This window comes from Podarcis filfolensis, assembly GCF_964270895.1.
Source record: "Podarcis filfolensis genome assembly, chromosome: 9".
Classification (NCBI taxonomy): domain Eukaryota; kingdom Metazoa; phylum Chordata; class Lepidosauria; order Squamata; family Lacertidae; genus Podarcis; species Podarcis filfolensis.
Window position 1 is genome coordinate 21878146 of NC_139610.1, and position 18054 is coordinate 21896199.

Sequence of the window (18054 nt, forward strand, 5' to 3'; positions counted from 1 at the left end):
GAGAGCCGACGTGTCCCCGCCCCCCACTCTCCTCCTCCCCCCCCGCCCTCGGCGAAGAGGGAGGGCAGGCCGAAGCCGGCGCGCCGAGAGTTGAAAGGTGAAGCGGCGCGGCGCGCGGCGATGACGTAATGGCTTTGTGCGCTGGGCGGCCGGGGGGCAGCAGTAGCGGCAGCTTTCCCCGCACGTCGTCGCGCTGGGGCTGCCTCCGCCGCCGGGTCCCAGCTAGGCCCGCCTCCCGCTCCCTCCGCTCCGCGTGAGGAGCCGTCCTCTCTTCCGGTAAGTGGCGGCGGCGGTGTTTCCGGGCGTTGGGAAGGGAACAAGCAGGGCTGGAGTCGCTCCTGAGGGAAAGTTGGGAGTGGGAGAGGGCCGGGGGCTGCTGCTCCCTAGGATGGGCCTCGCGCGGAGGGTGGGCAGGAGGTTTTCACGCGGCCGCTTCTTCGTTTATTCTTATTCCTTGCTAGCATTTAAATGTGTATACCGCCCTTCGCCCGCACACCTCAGGGCGGCATAAAAAAAATGAACCCCACTTGGTCGCCTCGGCCTTTCGCGCTTGGAAAGCCTGAGGGGAATGCCAGCCCCACGCCGACAGCCAGCGTGGCCTGCAGCGACGGCCCTCCGCACCTCGCCAGATGGGCGAGCAACCGCCAGCCTCGTGTGCATGGCCGGGGTCGCTCTTTTAGTTTCTCCTTCCCGTCCTCCCATGCTCTCTCTCTCTCTCTCTCTCTCTCTCTCTCTCTCTCTCCACCCACCTACCCACTTTTCCATTTTTTCTAAAGACAGTGCCAAAAGGAGTATTTACAAAAAGGGAGAGGTTGCTTGCCCACCCGTTGCCTCTTGAATCGTTGCTGCTTACATTCTCTTTGTGTCTCGCCACAATTGGCAGGGAGGGGGTGTTATTGGGTTGTTTTTTTTAATTTTGGTTATATATTTTGTGGTTTGTATATTTTGATAGTGCTCTGGGAACTACCCTGAGACCTCTGGGTATATAAATTAAATAATAATAATAATTTGTGGTGGCACAGGTGTCAGTGTGTGTTGAAGTAGTTTAGGAAACTGATCAGTATACCGACCCATTTAAATGGCTGTGGTTGGTATTCCGCTAAGTTTTTACTTAGGGTAGACCGACTGAAACTAATGTAAGCTCCATTTGTTTTAGTGGGACTACTTGAAGTAAGTGTATCTGAAGAAGTGTGCATGCACACGAAAGCTCATACCAAGAACTAACTTAGTTGGTCTTTAAGGTGCTACTGGAAGAAAAAAATTTTTTACTTGAAGTATAACGTGGTTGGATACCACCTTCGTTGAATACCACTAACTCAGGGCACCAGAGTAAGGAATTGCTCTTGTGCAGCAGAATTTCTCCCTCTCCTTGCATGCAACAACCTTCTAGGGCAGGGGTTGTCAACCTGGTCCCTACAGCCCACTAGTGGGCGTTTCAGGATTCTAGGTGGACGGTAGGGGGTTTTACGGCACAAGCTGAATCCTTCCATTGAGCACTGGTGGGTGGTAAGGATATTTTACCATCAAGAAAGATGCATTAGTGGGCAGTAGGTGCATGAGGAAAACCCATTCTCCCATGAACAGATTTAGGGGCACTTGGGGGAGGAAGTTTCATTGCACAAGTGTAAAGCTTTGCACTGATAGAACAAATTAGTTGTTTACTGCCCCATCTATAGATCTGAAAAAAGTGCGTTCTTGGCCCTTAAAAGCACACACTGCAATAGATATTTTACTTTTTAAAAATATCTTCATTGATGCAGCAGGTCAATTCCGTCATTCAGAAACATAATGTCTGTGTTAGCATTGGATGTACTAGAGATGTGTTGACTGTTAGCTTATAGGAAACTAGTTATGGACATCTGCTGCTATAGTCATTTTTTTGCTTTTAACTCTCCATGAATACTTCAAAAATAACACTTGTAGTGGTGATCTAGTGCCAGCAAATGTACACTCTGAATTTTTTTTTTAATGCACTGGAAGGTAGCATGTGTAGATTATATAGGAAGCTACCTTACACTCTCTATGGTTCTGTGACTAGGCTAAAAGCCAGGTCTTGGAAATACAGCTTTCCTATGATAAGTGTGACCTTTGCATTCTGATTTTTTTGGAATTTTTTATCTTGCTACATGCTGTAAATACAATTGAAAACTTGCATGCTCAGTTCTCTCCACATTGCTTTATTGTTTTGACTGGAAGAATATTTTGGATTCCAGGGCGCCAACCTTGAATTATGCTGAGCAATACTTCACGTTCCTATGTGCTAGTTAAAAATGTTCCACTTCCCAAGTAACAGGGTGCCTGGAATCTTTCTGGTGTTTTTTTAATAAACATCTGTTTTAGGTTCTGTAACTTCTGCAGAGTTATAAATTTTTTAAAGTTCCAGTGCATCTCTCTCTGTTATGTTTGTTTCACCCTCCATGTGCTACTGTGGGTTGCAGAAATTTGTGTCAGGAGAAGGTATACTTTATCTAGCTGTTGTTCCTGTCATTTTCCTTTTGTCACACCCAGGAAGTGAGCTTGCCTTTTTGGCAGCAGGACATGAAACTCTTGTTAACCTGCTCACCTCTTGACCCACTGACACAGTCTCATTTTATTTTGTGTTGGTGCATGTATAAGCAGCAGTCTTCTTTGTTGCTATCCGTCTTAACTAGTTACATGAGCTTGTCTTAACGGAGACATTTAAAGTTGAGTGGAACAAATAGGTATTGTAAATTAAATGTCAGTTGTTAAAGGATGCCACCCTAAGCATATTTGGAAGCAAGTCCCATTGAAATAAATCACTCATTGATAGCTGAACATATAGTTTCTTGCAGCATTGCATTGACATTTATCTAACAGCCAATTGTTTCTACCTGAGACACCTCTTTGCCTTCTGATGATTTGTTAATCAGTGTATCTATGGGGAAGAGTTAGCATAAACATATCCGATTTTGCTCCTGTGAACAAGACCAGTACATTAACCATCTTTTTTAGTAAATGAAATATGTGATTACCAGATTTATTTTTCATGATTTTGAAATAGATGCATTTTGTTCTACTTGTGAATTTGGAATAACTCTCTCTCTCTCTCTTTTTAAATCTCTTTAGATATATAACCAAAACCTGTTTTATGAAACAGACTCTTTGTCAAATATACCTTTTTGATGTCTGGTATCTGAAACCTCCCAACTATGCCAGCAGCTACAGTAGATCACAGCCAAAGAATTTGTGAAGTTTGGGCTTGCAACCTGGATGAAGAGATGAAGAAAATTCGTCAAGTTATACGGAAGTTTAACTATGTTGCCATGGTATGATGTTGGGATATTTGTGACCTTCTTTGTTTGGGCTGGAACTAGTCCTTGAAAATTATTTGGAAGGGGAAAATGTAGAGAAGATAATTTAGATATTCAAGAATAACAGAAGACTACAATCTCAGATATTTAGTTGGAATCAAACCCCATATAATCTGAAACTTATTCCCAAGTAAGGACCAATGCTTATGTTATCTTTACAGTGTTTTTGCTGGTTATTCTGGCTGGGTATTGTGTTTCACTGATACCATTTAAAATCAAGAGATCATGTGAAAAGGATGGATGATATGGTTACATGGTTTGGGAACATGTTCTTTTCACAGACTGAAGTTTTTCATGTTCTCAAAACATCAGAGCTCAGGGTCATGCAGGAAAATATATTGGCAGTAGATTTATAACTTCTTCACACAATCCATAATTGTGAAATTTACTGTCACAAAGTAAAGTGATGGTCACTGACTTAGATGGTTTTAAAGGAGGAACAGACATTTATGGAAGATGACTCTATCAACAGAAAATTGGGCTTGCAATACTAAACCATTGCTTAGCACTCTGAAAACTACTGGATGATTATCAGCCATGTATTGGGTTTGTGTACCCCATTTTCCTTTCACATGGCGGTGAAGAGGACATGAGCAGATTTAGTTCACTTTCACGGATTGCTGGCTTAGTGTTAAATTTGAACCAGGGTTTCTGGTTTAAAATAAACTAGCAAGTTTTCCTTATAGGCCAGTTTCAGAACATAGGTTATGAAGCTGGCTTATTCAACTGAGCAGAATTGAGATATCTAAACACTTGCTGAAGAGCTAACCCAGACAGACTCAGAGAAAATGAATATTCTCATTAGCAATACAGTTTTCTTAATTTATTTTTCTCATGTGCTTATACCCACCTCAGTTCTTTTTGAACCAGTAATTTTGGCAAGCTGATATTTACAAAAAAAAACAATGTTTTTTGTGTACAAACTAATGACTCTTCTAGTGTGCTGTTTCTACACCAGCGTAAAAAACCAAGGTTGGCTATATATTTCTATGAATGACCATTTTATATATTTCAATTTGCTCTATATTCATGGAAAAAAATCATTCTGTATCTTAATAGTCTTGTATATTTCAAAAAATGGCTAGGAGCAGATTGTATGGGAGTCCTTGCACCAGTGCAGTAATTCAGAACAGTGTGTCTGCTTCAGTAAATTAGCACAACATAAGGCAGGGATGGGGAATCTGTGGCCCGCCAGATGATAATGGAATTCAGCCCCCATCAGCTCTGGCTGACCAGCATGCCCGGTGGTCTGAAGTTATGGGAGTTCAGTAGCATCTGGGAGGCCATAGGCTTCCCTATCCCAAATGTTGCACCTTGTTAGGGCATGTTGAATTTTTCAATTTTCATATTCCAAAAATGAGGGTTCCTGAAAAGTTGAAACACGACTTGGGAATTCAAACAATATTTTGGCTAAATTGATTTTATTGATTGATTGATTGATTGAATTTATATAACACCCTAGACCTATGATTGGACACGGGTGGCGCTGTGGGTTAAACCACAGAGCCTAGGGCTTGCCGATCGGAAGGTCGGCGGTTCGAATCCCCGTGACGGGGTAAGCTCCCGTTGCTTGGTCCCTGCTCCTGCCAACCTAGCTGTTCGAAAGCACGTCAAAGTGCAAGTAGATAAATAGGTACCGCTCTGGCGGGAAGGTAAATGGCATTTCTGTGCGCTGTTCTGGTTCGCCAGAAGCAGCTTAGTCATGCTGGCCACATGACCCAGAAGCTGTACACCGGCTCCCACAGCCTATAGAACGAGATGAGTGTCGCAACCCCAGAGTTGGTCACGACTGGACCTAATGGTCAGGGGTCCCTTTACCTTTACCTTTTATACCTATGATTGCAAAGCACTTGCAGTTATATTATTATTATTATTATTATTATTATTATTATTATTATTAATTACTTCACTGAAGAAATGTGCAAAAATTAAGTTTGGCCCCTAAAATGACATGCCCTAACAACTTGTGTCAATCCAACATGCAAGGAAAAGAGGCATGGGTGGGACGTAATATGGAATGGCATGTTTAAGTACCATCCTGCCTGTGTTGACAAGTCTAATCTTGCAACTACAACATTTGAGTGTTATTCTAAAATTATGACAAACAAATGCTCCAGTCCATAATCCAAATTGGCTACAATGTTTCCTGGTACCCAAGGGACTGGGGTTAACTGCAAACAAGTGTGTCTTCCTACACGTGATGCTTGTTGTCAGGAAAGCATTCAGGGCTTTCTGAAGCATTTAAACAAATTTTGTGAGCTTTAGTAGCTTTTTATATTTTGCCTTTGGTCTTTGTGCTTTGATTTTTCAGGACACAGAGTTTCCAGGTGTAGTTGCACGGCCTATTGGAGAATTCAGAAGTAATGCAGACTATCAGTATCAACTGCTCCGCTGTAACGTGGACTTACTAAAGATAATTCAATTAGGGCTGACGTTCATGAATGAACAAGGCGAATACCCTCCAGGAACTTCAACATGGCAATTTAATTTTAAATTTAATTTAACGTAAGTTGCAACCCTTGGCTGCGTATGTGTATATTTATACTTGTAATTTTGTTCAGGCTTTTAAATCTCATTTAGCTGGATCCTCAGGAATGGCATTTCAATGGGAAGGCAAAGGTGGGATAATCCCCTTGCACGAGTGCCTTTAAAGCTTGCGCTTCTCCGGAAACAATCCAGTGATATTAACAGAATTTAGCTTAAAGCGGTTAATTCAGACATACTATGCTGTGCAAGGCAGTCAAGGCACAGCTTGAAAGCTTTGTCCTATTATCTTTTAAATGCAAGGAGAAGCCAGTTTGATGTTTTCTTAGCCAGCCTAGGAATAAATTTTGGGCACAAAATAGGGTGGGTGAGTATTCTTCCCCAAAACTTGTGTGGTGGCTCCTCTACTGAAGCAGCAGAGCTGATGAAAAGTCCTATAATCAAGGGGGCAGGTCTTCCCTTGTGTGTGTGTGATAGTTTTGTCCCTAAAAGCTGTGCAGAGCCTAGAATTGGGCTTGGTGACTTATTTCATTGTAAGCAAATGTTCCTATCATTCTGCAAAATTGCAGCAGTTCTTTTATAAGAAAAATGTATACTAAGTTGCAAACCTGTATCCAGTAAATTGAAGGGGTTTTCTTTCTATGTAAAATCTTGTATGCACCACTTGGGAGTTTAAGGGAACTCTAGACTTGCTTTTGAATTCACTTAACCTTGTTTATTGAGCAGTGCTATGGGATGATGGTGATTGATTGATTATAGTGTAAATGGACAATGTATTTAAGAGGGCAGCCTTGCATTCCAACTCGAAGCATGTTTTCTTGGAAGTCTGTCCCATTGGTGGCACTGGGATTTGCCTCCAAGTTAGCATGCTTCTCATTGCAGCTAACTAGTCCAGGGCAGTGCATATTTACTTGGAATTACATTCCCCTGAGTTCATTGTGTGCATAGAATCGCAGCCTCAGTCTTTAAGCAAACATAATCAGCTAGCTCTCTTTCAAGCTGGGGTGAACAGATGGCTTGACTTCTCGGATATGTCTTGTCTCTCAAAGTGATAAGAAAGCTTTTGTGATACGCCAGTGATGTAAACTGTGAGCCATAAGATAGAAACCTCAGTCCAAAGTTGGGTTTACACTTTTCATGGATTTCGTGGTACATAGTCCCTAGGAAGCAAACAGAGCTTTGTGATGCCAGTAGATCAAGCTGATCTTTAAGATCTTCTAAGAAGATGGTGCAGGTTGTCCCATGAGCAGCAGATTATGACTTGGTGGCAATGCAGCAATGGGCCTTCTCAGTGATAGCACTCACCCTCAGGAATGCTCTGATTTGTGAGACAGGGACAGTGATGACCTTTAAAAGCCTCTTTAATATTTACCCAAGCTTTCCTGGAGTCTGCCTCTTAATTTTTCCATTTTTGTTACATACCGTATTTTTCGTTCTATAGGACGCACTTTTCCCCTTCTAAAAAGTAAGGGAAAATGTGTGTGCATCTTATAGAGCGAATGCAGGCTGCGCGGCTAAGCCCAAAGCCAGAATAGGGAGACGGAGTGCTGCGCAGTGCTCCGTCTCGCTGTTCTAGCTTGGGGGTGGCTGCGCAAAGCCTCCGCAGGGCAGCAGGGTGCCTTCACCCCGCTGCCCTGCGGAGGCTTCACAGGCTGTCCCCGAAGCCAGAACAGCAAGAGGCTATCCCAGAAGCCAGATCCCTCTTGCTGTTCTGGCTTCTGGGGTTCAGAATTTTTTTCTTCTTGTTTCCTCCGCCCGCCCCCCCCCCCCAAACTAGGTGCGTCCTATCATCCGGTGCGTCCTATAGAGCGAAAAATACGGTACATTGCTCAGTTTTATTTAGGATATACAACTGCATTTTCTCTGGCTTTTATGTGAATGCTTAGAGATTTTATTTTTTAAAAAACAAATGAATATCCTTGAAGTAAATGAGAGTGCTGTATGAAGAAGGATTTCCCCATAATTTGCAGAGTCTTCAGTTAGAAATCATGAATTTACGTTACAATCATGCACACAATTACTTGGGAGTAAGTCCTATAGAACTCAGAGGGATTTACTTCTCATTGGACAAGCAGAGGCCCTCTTCACGTCAGGGCAAACCATAGTTACTGGCTTACAGTAAATGCAAGATCGCTCCCACTTTGTTCCTCCCTCAGGGCAAGCAGGAGCAACGAGTCATGATCCTTGGCTGCGTGTTATGCCTGAACTAGGGATCCTGGCTTGTTTTGCTCAAACCATGATCAGGAAGCTAAGAACCAACCTTGACATCATGTTGTGGTTTGTCTGGAGTTAACATTCTGGTTAGGCCAGAATGTTTAAAAAAGCCTGAGGGTGTTGTGTTCATAGTTCATTAACTTCATGTTCATTAACCATAGTTTACCTTGATGTTTGAACACAGTTGTAAGATGAAGCAGTAAACCTTAATAATGCTGTGATCCTTTATTGATGTTCATCTGTTTTCATGATTTAATGTGCAATTTCTCCTAGATTTTGGTTTAAACTGTTTATCTCAAGATTTCTTTATTTCAAGTGTGAATCTTTCCCCATCATGTTTCTCCTAGAGAAGACATGTATGCCCAAGATTCAATAGAGCTATTAACAACATCTGGAATCCAGTTCAAAAAACATGAGGATGAAGGAATTGAGACTCAGTACTTTGCTGAACTTCTTATGACGTCAGGTGTCGTGCTATGCGAAGGAGTCAAGTGGCTTTCATTTCATAGGTAAATGCAGCATTAACTAATATAACTAATATGTAACTAATGTTCTTTAACCTTTTCCTGAAACTGTAATACCAAATAATTGCCCCCATTAATTGAGATTGGAAAGTCAGGGTTGGATGAGGTGTGGATATAGCAACGTGATTTTGTCGTAAAGGCTTTCCTGCTTTTAAGTTAAATCTCTACGCTTTGGCTCCAGTTGGAAACTAATAATTTGTATCTTAAAATGAGGCACTAAAGTGTCGGCCTTGTAGAGAGGGAGCACTGTATTTTTCTATTTTGCTTTGACAGTTTCCCAGGTCAGAGGAAGGAACAGCCACATATCTCTACCCTTTGTGTACGCTTAGCAGGTAAATGAAAACTGGAATTAGTTGATTAACATCGTTGGAAAATCCAAATTCAATGCAGCTCTGAAGACCCATATGATAATACTGGTAGGGAAAATACGACCCTTCTATTTTAACTGTAATGCCAAATATTGGGAAAAAATTAAACTTTTTAATTTGGTTGCTGCATGGATTATTTTCTTATCTGGTGCCAATAAAGTAGTCTTTTGGCTTCTCCCCACCCCTGAAGGATCAATTAAATCAAGTGGACAAAATAAACTTTTGAAGGGTTTGGATTGCAGTCTAGATATCTGTGTAAGCACACTAATGATTTGAGCCAGTCTCATCACCTGGGGAATTTTTTTCTCCACTGCTGGACTCATTGCTGCCACACAAAGTAGGCTGAAAGCAATTAGGAACATTTGTTTGTCGGCTTATTCCACAGTGTGTGTTGTTAACTGTTTTGAAAGAATACCTCTCTTCTGTCGAGCGGTTGTGTGGGAAGTTCTTTACTGAGTTTTAGTTCTGGCCTGTATGCATACTGATGAGTTTTCTGGGAAAAGTTGCCAACAGAGGTATCTTATTTGAAAAGGGGCATCTTGTTCAAGACCAGCTATGGACATATGGTGCTCGTGCATTTCTTACTGCATTTCAGCATGCTTGAGTGGCACAACCCTTTTAAAATGAAAAGGGCTTTAAGCTCCTGAGATAGGTACTGTACCTTGTGCCCAAGGTGTTTAAGAACTTGTTTTTAATACCTCCAATAGCAGAAGAAAAAGTTCATTTAGACAAGAGGCCATTAGCTATGTTTCAGTTCTGCTTTGTGTAAGTAGACATAGCTTTTAAAAATAATAAATTATATTATCAGGTTGAGCAGTTGATGGGGATAGGTTAGAAATATTTGGAATTCAGCTATTGTGCTGGCAATAAAATAAGTGTAGATAATTTCAAGAGTTGTATCCAGCTAAGTAAGTTGGCTCAAAATCAAATTTTGATTTGATTTGATAAGTAAGTTGGCTGTTCCAATTTCTGTCCCATTAAAAATCTGATCAGTTCGAATTGCTGCCTTACATTTTTAACTTTTGCTTTAGCTGCTGAAATGTTACATGAAAAATTCTGTTAGTAGAAAGTCTTCTGTGAATGAGGATTAATTTATAGAAATTTGTTTTAAGGCAGCAGTGGTCAAATATTACAAGCAGGCAGTGAAGAATGTTTCCTCAAACATAGCGAGCAGGCTTCGGATATGGCCAAAAAAAAAAAAAGGCATCACATTGAATTTTGAGTAATCCTATATCCATCAGTTTTACTTGATGAATCAGAGTACTGTATTGTAAATGCTTGAGTACAATGACAGTGTGAACACTCCATATCAGACCAAGATAGGGTGGCTATGAAAATATTAGCAGTGGTTTTTAATAAGTCAGAATTATTAATTTAGAATTAATGATTTATCAGCAACATAATGTATTTTTAATTGTCTGTTTTATTCCTATGTAACCCTGCAGGCCATGTGGTCTAAAGTGACTGAAAGAGTTACATTGATAAAAATGTAATATTACCTAAATTCATGTGGTATTACCTAAATTCATGTAAGAATGCACTTTATGAAACAAAATTTAAAATGATGGGCTGGCACTCCTGCACTTTACAAAACTGTTATCATGCAGCATTACTGACTATTTTGCCAATAATGGGATACTTTGGGTAGTAATTCAGATGGAGTATTGACAAAGAAAAGAAAGCGAGAATGAATAATAAAGGGAGACTATTTTAATGTGCGGTATTTTAATATATGGGATTGATACAAACCTATCAACATTAATGCATGTCCCTAGCTTTTACTCTGAGTCATTCAGATTTCGATATTCTAAGGATACTCAGCAGTTTTATTGTTTGGAAAAATGTAAATCTAATTAGATTTTATGATCTACATGTGATAATCAATTTTTGGGCATACATAAGTGATCACATGCAAGAATATTTGACTAGATTTCTTTCAGTATCTGCAAATAAGGAACCTAGTTAACCCTTTGCCAAAGAAGTACAAGATGTATTAAAATCAAGCTAGTTTTCAACAACTTTTTATTGAATATGGAGACACACAAAATTTCTCAATTTGTAATTCTATGGCAGTAGAAGGCAAAAAAAACTATGACTCACAGATGAATATTTATTAGTCATATTTATGTAAAAAGGAGTGCCTTGATTATTTTTGCAATTAAGAAAACTTTCCAAGGTCTTAATTTTAGTGTATTATGCAAAAACTAAGAGAATATATAGTTGCATTTCTGTGAGTTGTTGGTTTTGTCAAACCATTGATGCTGGATTGACATGCATGTGCTAACAGTGTAATATCATATAAAATGGTTGGAAGGATGCATTAAATACCATCAGAGAAATCACAGGAGATGTTAGTAACATTAACTCTGTAGGTAAGTTTACTAACAGTGCATCTATACAAAAGTGGCTCCCATTGCATTCAGTGGGGTGTACTGGTGTGTTTAGGTTGCAGCCATGGACTGTAATCTTGTGCATACTTGGGAGTAAGTCCCATTTTAAAGTAGTGGGACTTAATTAACGCATAAACATGAATTGGGTTGGGCCTAAGACACTGGCCTTCAATGTGTGGGTTGTAACAGGAGGACTACCACCATGTATATATATGGTAAAAGATTAAGAAATGGGTCCCCCAAATGGATATTTGAGTTAAAAATGGGCCCTGGGGCCTAAAAAAGGTTGAAGGACTACTGATTTAAAGGTGTGCTTAGAAACCTAGGAAATTGGTGGCTTAGCTGTGAAAATAATGGGAGGAACAATGCAAGGCATTCAATAAGCAATATTAAAATTTTACAAAAGGGCAGAAGCTTAGGAAAACCTGGAATGTAACAATAAGAAATTCTATATCAGATGGAAGAGCTGAATCTGAATTTTTGGAGCACTGGATAATTTCTAAAACACTTCAATACATATTTTTTCAAACTATAGTGAAAATATTTAGAATTTAAATCTATAGGCTTTGCCTCGCAAAATATTATTGACTATTGATGTAGACCAGAGCTTTCAAAACTCTCTGTTGCAACACGTTAGTGTGTCAGCTGCAGTGTGTAGTTGTGTTGTGTGAATGCTCCCCACACTCCTCCTGGGGCTGGAAAGGGATTAGTTTAACCTCCAGTTTGCAAATAAAACTGAATTACTGTTTCACAAAACAATGCACGTCTAAAAAGTGTGTCACCAAACATGAAAAGTTTGGAAAGCTCTGATGCAGACCTAAGGTTGTTTAATTTGTAATGTAACATAGTTAATAATTTAGGGTGCTATCTGGTGTTTGTCATATTTAAAGTAGACCCATTAAAACCAACAGATTTAAGTAGCTAAAGTTCATTGATTTCATTGGGTCTATTTTGACTTGACTATCACTCTTAAACAAAAGGTCTTGGTAAAATATAGCAGAACGTAGGTTTAAATTGTCATTTCATACTCTGTCCTATAAACAGGGAACAGCAGTAGATTTAGTTGCTCAGTAGATAGATATAAAAGCAATATTTCCTAAAGGTTTCTTAAGAATTCTCTTCATATTCATATTGCTTATTGGCTGTCATCATATCCACAATATCACCACTGTGAAATATACATTTAATGCATTTTCTTTTAAAATAGCCTCTTAAGGAAGATTATAGTACAGACTCATTCGGTATGCTATAGGATTAACTATCTCTTGCAGATGGTTACATTGGCCAGTATCCAGCAAAGTAGTTCCATTGGCACAAGGGCTTCCGGCTTTGCAACAGAACTTCCCCTGCCTTTCTTCGTAATAATAATAATAATAATGAATTTAGCGTCTTGAAGAGAATACATATGCCTGGGCTTTGCAGTTTTTCTTTTAAAGAGAAGAATCTCTGGAATGACAACCTGACTAAACTTAGGTGTTTTTGTTTTGTTTCTGTTCCTAATTGCTTTGCAGTGGCTATGACTTTGGTTATTTGATCAAGATCTTGACGAATTCCAATTTACCTGAGGAAGAGCTGGACTTCTTTGAGATTCTGAGATTATTTTTCCCTGTCATTTATGATGTGAAGTACCTTATGAAGAGTTGCAAAAATCTCAAGGTAAATTCCCCAATGCCTTTTTAACAGAGATTAAACAGCATTTTTAGGAGTAAAGCTTTTTATGAATGAAGAATGTCACAAGTCAGCTTTTGTCTTGTCTTTTACCTTTATGGTGTTGTCTATAAATTAGACCTAGCAATTAGGATTGTTGTCCAGCAACTCTGGAGATTCCTTATCCTTGCATTAGATCTTATGTACACCAACCTGGACCCTGTGCTTGTCATCCAAGTCCCTTCTCTATGTCCCTCCTCCCTGAGAGGTTCAGAGGGTGACAATGTGAGAACGGGCCTTTTCTGTGGTGGCTCCCTGTCTGTGGAATGCTCTCCCCAGAGAGGCTTGCCTGGTGCTATCATTACATGTCTATAGGCACCAGGCAAAAACATTCATCTTTACTCAGGCCTTCAGCCATTAAATAGTATATGGCCTGTTAAATGCGTGTGGGGACTATTATAATGATGCTTTTATTATTATGCTGTATATTATTTTTATTCTGTGTAGATTATGTTGTACACTGCCCTGGCGTCTTTGGACAAAGGGTGGAAATAATATAGTTTGGAGTTGCAATTTTTTTGTTAATAGTGTTTGACTGAGTACATTGGATCTTTTATTATTATCGTCATTATCAACATCATCAGCATCACATTTATTAATTATGTACGTAATGAGTAGTCCCTCAAGCCAGTATAGCTTGAAGAATGCACTACATATTCTAAATTTGCATGGTATCATTTGGAAAATGGTGGATGGGGGAGGATTTAACTTAACTGGATTCCTTGATGCATTTGTTTTATTAAAAGGTTCCTGTTTATGCATCCTATAGTAAAGCAATTATAGTGATTCTAGACTCTTTGAAGTTCATAACCTTAATTTCTGAAGAGTCTTTTCCTTGATTCTCCAATGTTTTGGGTAGTTGAATATGAAAAAAATTAAATCATCTGAGTGTAAATTGTAGGGATTTTGGGAGTAAAACATGCATTCCGGCAATATTCCCCCCCCCCCAAATTGTATATGTCATAGAATCATAGAATTGGAACACTGAGGATCATGTATTCCAACCCTCTGCATTGTAGGAAACTGCAGCTGGCCCTATGGGGATTGAATCCATGACCTTGTAGTCTCCTAATTTTCCTAAACCAAAGTAGTGGTTCTATTAAAGCCCCTATCTGTTGCCCTTCCATCCTAAAAACTGCTGGTCTCATACCTAGGCAGATCACTAGAAATCTCTGCTCAGGCACAATGTCTGCATTATACAGACTCATCTGACCCCTCCAATTGGTTGTGGTTCAGTATTGTCATTTAGCAAGTTTGTGGGTACAACACTCCCTCCTGTACATGGTTGTAACAGTGGGGGAGAAAACTCTAATTATACATGCCTCCGACATGGGCCATGTAGCACTTCCAAGATTTGTCTTTTCAGTTTTATTTCCAGTGGGTTTAAAAGCAACAATACAAGCGTAAACAAATAGGAGTGCTGAAAGCCACTCCTTTCCTCATTTGCGAAGGCTTCAGTGAAATTGTATCTTTAGCTAACATCACGATTCCAAGAAAAAGCATGGCTTTTTGGTTGTGTGATCACTGTACATTCCTTGCTTCAGAAACAGTTACATAAACAAATGGGGTGGAAACCAATTCCTCACCTGTTTTATTACCAGAGGTCATAATTTACAAACTTCTGATTGTGCTGCCATCTTCTCTTTCAGGGTGGATTGCAAGAAGTTGCTGAGCAGTTGGAGCTGGAGAGGATAGGACCGCAGCATCAAGCAGGATCCGATTCTCTACTAACTGGCATGGCCTTCTTCAAAATGAGAGAGGTAGGTGGTTGGGGGTTTGGTTGGTATGAGGCCTTTGGATGAATAATTGTTATTTAACTTGCCACTGGGGTTGGGCCTAGTGAAGCTAACCCTGGAATTAGGCTTCTCAGAGTGCATGGTAGTTCCTCTCTTTGGCAGAAGCAGTGGCTAAGTGGCAGCTTACTCTCTGCAGTCTGCCCTCAATGCCAGTTTGTGTGTGCCTTTGACCAAAAGGCAGATCCCAGCTTCACCTGCCTCACACATACCAAAGGAATCAGCCTTATATCGAGTCAGACCATTGGTCTGTCTAGCTCAGTACTGTCAACACTGATAGTGGCTGCCTGGACTGCCTAGGGATGGTGGGAGGAACCAGCTGGGGAACCAGGCTCAGAGCCTGGGGAGTGATGGCGGGACAACAATGAATGGTCAAGACTGGGAAGAAGGGGTGTCGGAAGCTGAAGAGGTAACTGGGCTTAGCAAAGTGGGAGAGTCTGTGACAGAGAGAAGTCCAGATTCAGAGGTGAAAGGTCAAGCAGGAGAAGAGGGAGGTCAAGAGGCAGAGATGATTCTGGCTGATGATGAGTCATGGGTGTCTCCTCCTGCTGCTGCAACAAGCTTCCCTCCCACCTTCTCTCCCAGAACCAGAAGTGGCATGCAAAGGGCAGAGGAGAGGTTGGCTGCTCACAGATGCGGTCTCAGATTGCTTGGAAAAAGGGGAACGCGGGCAGCTGTGAGGAGATGGGAACTTTGTCTTGGTAACTGATCCATGGGCAAGGCCTACTGGGGATGAGCACCAAGTCTGTGCAAATTGTGTTCTTGCTAATAAAGAGTTAACTCCAACTTACACAGTGTGATTTACTGCCAGCTGGTTCCTGCCAGTGGCTCACTAGGGTTTCAGGCAGAAGTCTTTTTCACTCATACCTCAAGATGTCAGGGATTGAACCAGGGATGTTCTGCTATTGTCCATAGCATAGCCTTTCCCAATAAATGTGATGTGGGCAAGCAGTATGCCCTCTCATGGATTGATTGAATGCATAAAAATGGAAGAACAGTGTGTGGGGCCACAGTTTGTTCTGAGCAGAGCAGTCTGGAATGTCCTTTTGTGACAAGATAGACCCTGCCACTTAGCTTTCTCCTCCTTAGCTTTCTCACTGACTTGTGGTTTTGAATTGTCTCCAGATGTTCTTCGAAGATCACATTGATGATGCAAAGTACTGTGGTCACTTGTACGGTCTCGGTTCTGGTTCCTCATATGTACAGAATGGGACAGGAAATGCATATGAAGAAGAAGCCAACAAGCAATCATGACATGAAATGGGAAGCTGCTTTTTCTGAGCTCCACGTGCTTGTACATAGGTTTTATCTCTGGTTGAATCCCTTGGGACAATAAGGCCTTCTCTTCCCCTTGGCACACTTCCTTTTATGCCTTTGTATGTACTAAACCTGACTGTTCCTATCCCAGTTTTTTGACCTTAAGGTGTAGGCATTTCTGGGTTAAATGTGGCCTTGTACTTTGCCCATCTGTACATAAGCACATGTAGGAGCAGCGTGGCGGGTAGAAGAAAGCTAAAATGACAATGAAATTTCTGGTAAACTTTAATTGGTCTTAGTATTGGTTTATTATCTCCCTCACCCCTTTCCCCAAACTGAACTAGCACTGATTGTAACCAATTTCCACATTTCTTTATCCCTTCTGGTGTACAGGAGTTTTAGCTATTCAAGGTTGTGGACCATCACATTTGCACTTTAGAAGACTGACTCTCTCAGTCACATCCTGTTTTTTTCTGAAATTCTGGTTCTGCCCCCTCCCCTGGCCCAGACAAAATGTTAATCCTCTTGGTTTGAACACACAAAGTTGCAAATTCATTAGAAAAGCTCATATTCACTGCATAATCTTGTTCAGAACTACTGAAATCGTAGCAGCTGCTCATATCTAAACTGGTGTCCAGTCTTCCAGGTGTGCCCTGTACACACCGGCTTACGATCAGCTTGCCAGTTTCGCACTGCTGTGTGATCAGAATAACTAGATGATGCCATCAGAATCTCTCCTGGGTGTACTCCACTGAATTGAGAAGCTCTTGCCTGGTGTCTAATTTGTGCTCTGTTCAATTCAATAGGGTGTGTTTCGGAGAGGTTCCTTGTCAAATTTTCCTCCTGTATCTGGAAACAAGCTGTACCGCCTTCGGGGACAACTGTGTCCTATTTTGCTTTTGAGCAGAATAATTGAAATGATGGAGATTGCAGTAAGATTTAACAGTTCACATTGTGGATCCAGTTCCTTATTCCTGTTACAGGAAGCTATTTCCTACAAATACTTTCTATTTTAAAACCGTATTTATTTTCTACTTGAATAGATGAACACAAGTCCGTATGAGGACGAGATCCAAAGATTTGAAGCCAACTCGATAATGAGCTAAATAAAAGGAGGATAGGTGTGCCCTTTTGGTAGCTGATACAAAAGGTATTTGTTGTAAAACAACAAAATCTATTTGTACCTAATAAAGCTACCGGAGGCTTGTAAGGCTAGTTTATTTTTTTGAGTCTAAGCAATATATTTTATAAATACATTGTTTTATTAAAGGACCACAAAGTACTTTCTTAACCATGCAGAGCATGCTCATTCGAAGCAGTTGTGCAGGAGGACTTCAATTGGTATTGAATAGCTAAACCCTAACCTGAAATGATGGAGTGCCTGTGGCAGCATTTCGTGTGTCTCGCCCACACTGAAAATCAGCAAGAGTAAATCCTAAATTGATTTGTTTACCATGTACTTTAACCTGTTTTCCTCTCTCTCCTCAAGAAGTTACAGTGATGTAACTGTGGGTGGTCCTTTTTAAAGAACAATAACAGACATTTGCATAAGAGGGTATTTGTTTTTAAAAGCTTTTGTAAATAAAGGCTTCAAAAGTGTTTTCTTACATATCTGCAGACTTGTAGTTTTGTTTTGTTTTGTTTTGAAAGCTTTTACTGGTATATCATTGTGCCCAATTAATCCCTTTGGATTTATTACCTGCGGCAATAATTTAATTCCACTGTTTTGTTGTCCCCAGTCCAGTCTGCTATTCAAAACATAATCTGATATTTGGTGTAGGAGATAGTATGTTCTAGATGCCCCTCCACCAGATACACTAATCTTACTTACTTTAGGAACGGGGACCCTGTGATTCCCAGTCAGGATGGCTGAGTAGGTGGGCCAGATCCTGATCCCCACCATGAACTACAGGTAAGTTATTGCCACAGCCACTATTCCACATCTTGCTCTGGGTGTGGAGGGACCACTTGATAGATTTGGTTCT

At 40.6% G+C, this 18054-nt stretch overlaps 1 protein-coding gene across 2 annotated transcripts; it reads left to right on the top strand.

Annotated features, from left to right (window-relative positions):
- The first annotated feature begins 1 nt into the window (after position 1).
- On the top strand, positions 2-17680 carry CNOT7 (CCR4-NOT transcription complex subunit 7). 2 transcript variants are annotated; one of them, XM_083630775.1, is made up of 7 exons: positions 2-276; positions 3088-3287; positions 5644-5837; positions 8378-8539; positions 12824-12968; positions 14669-14779; positions 15938-17680. In XM_083630775.1, exons 2-7 carry the CDS (start codon positions 3171-3173, stop codon positions 16064-16066), a joined length of 858 nt encoding a protein of 285 aa, XP_083486901.1. In that variant the 5' UTR covers positions 2-276; positions 3088-3170; the 3' UTR covers positions 16067-17680. The 2 variants fall into 2 exon arrangements, with proteins under 2 accessions (XP_083486901.1, XP_083486902.1); XM_083630776.1 differs by having other exon boundaries at positions 44-276; positions 3088-3462.
- Positions 17681-18054: the final 374 nt, after the last annotated feature.

Bases quoted from the DNA above. Each gene is read 5' to 3' on its own strand.
- CNOT7 (XM_083630775.1), top strand. From the start codon at position 3,171: ATGCCAGCAGCTACAGTAGATCACAGCCAAAGAATTTGTGAAGTTTGG. The intron at 12,969-14,668 runs GTAAATTCCCCA...CTTCTCTTTCAG, and splicing joins AGAGTTGCAAAAATCTCAAG to GGTGGATTGCAAGAAGTTGC. The intron at 14,780-15,937 runs GTAGGTGGTTGG...AATTGTCTCCAG, and splicing joins CCTTCTTCAAAATGAGAGAG to ATGTTCTTCGAAGATCACAT.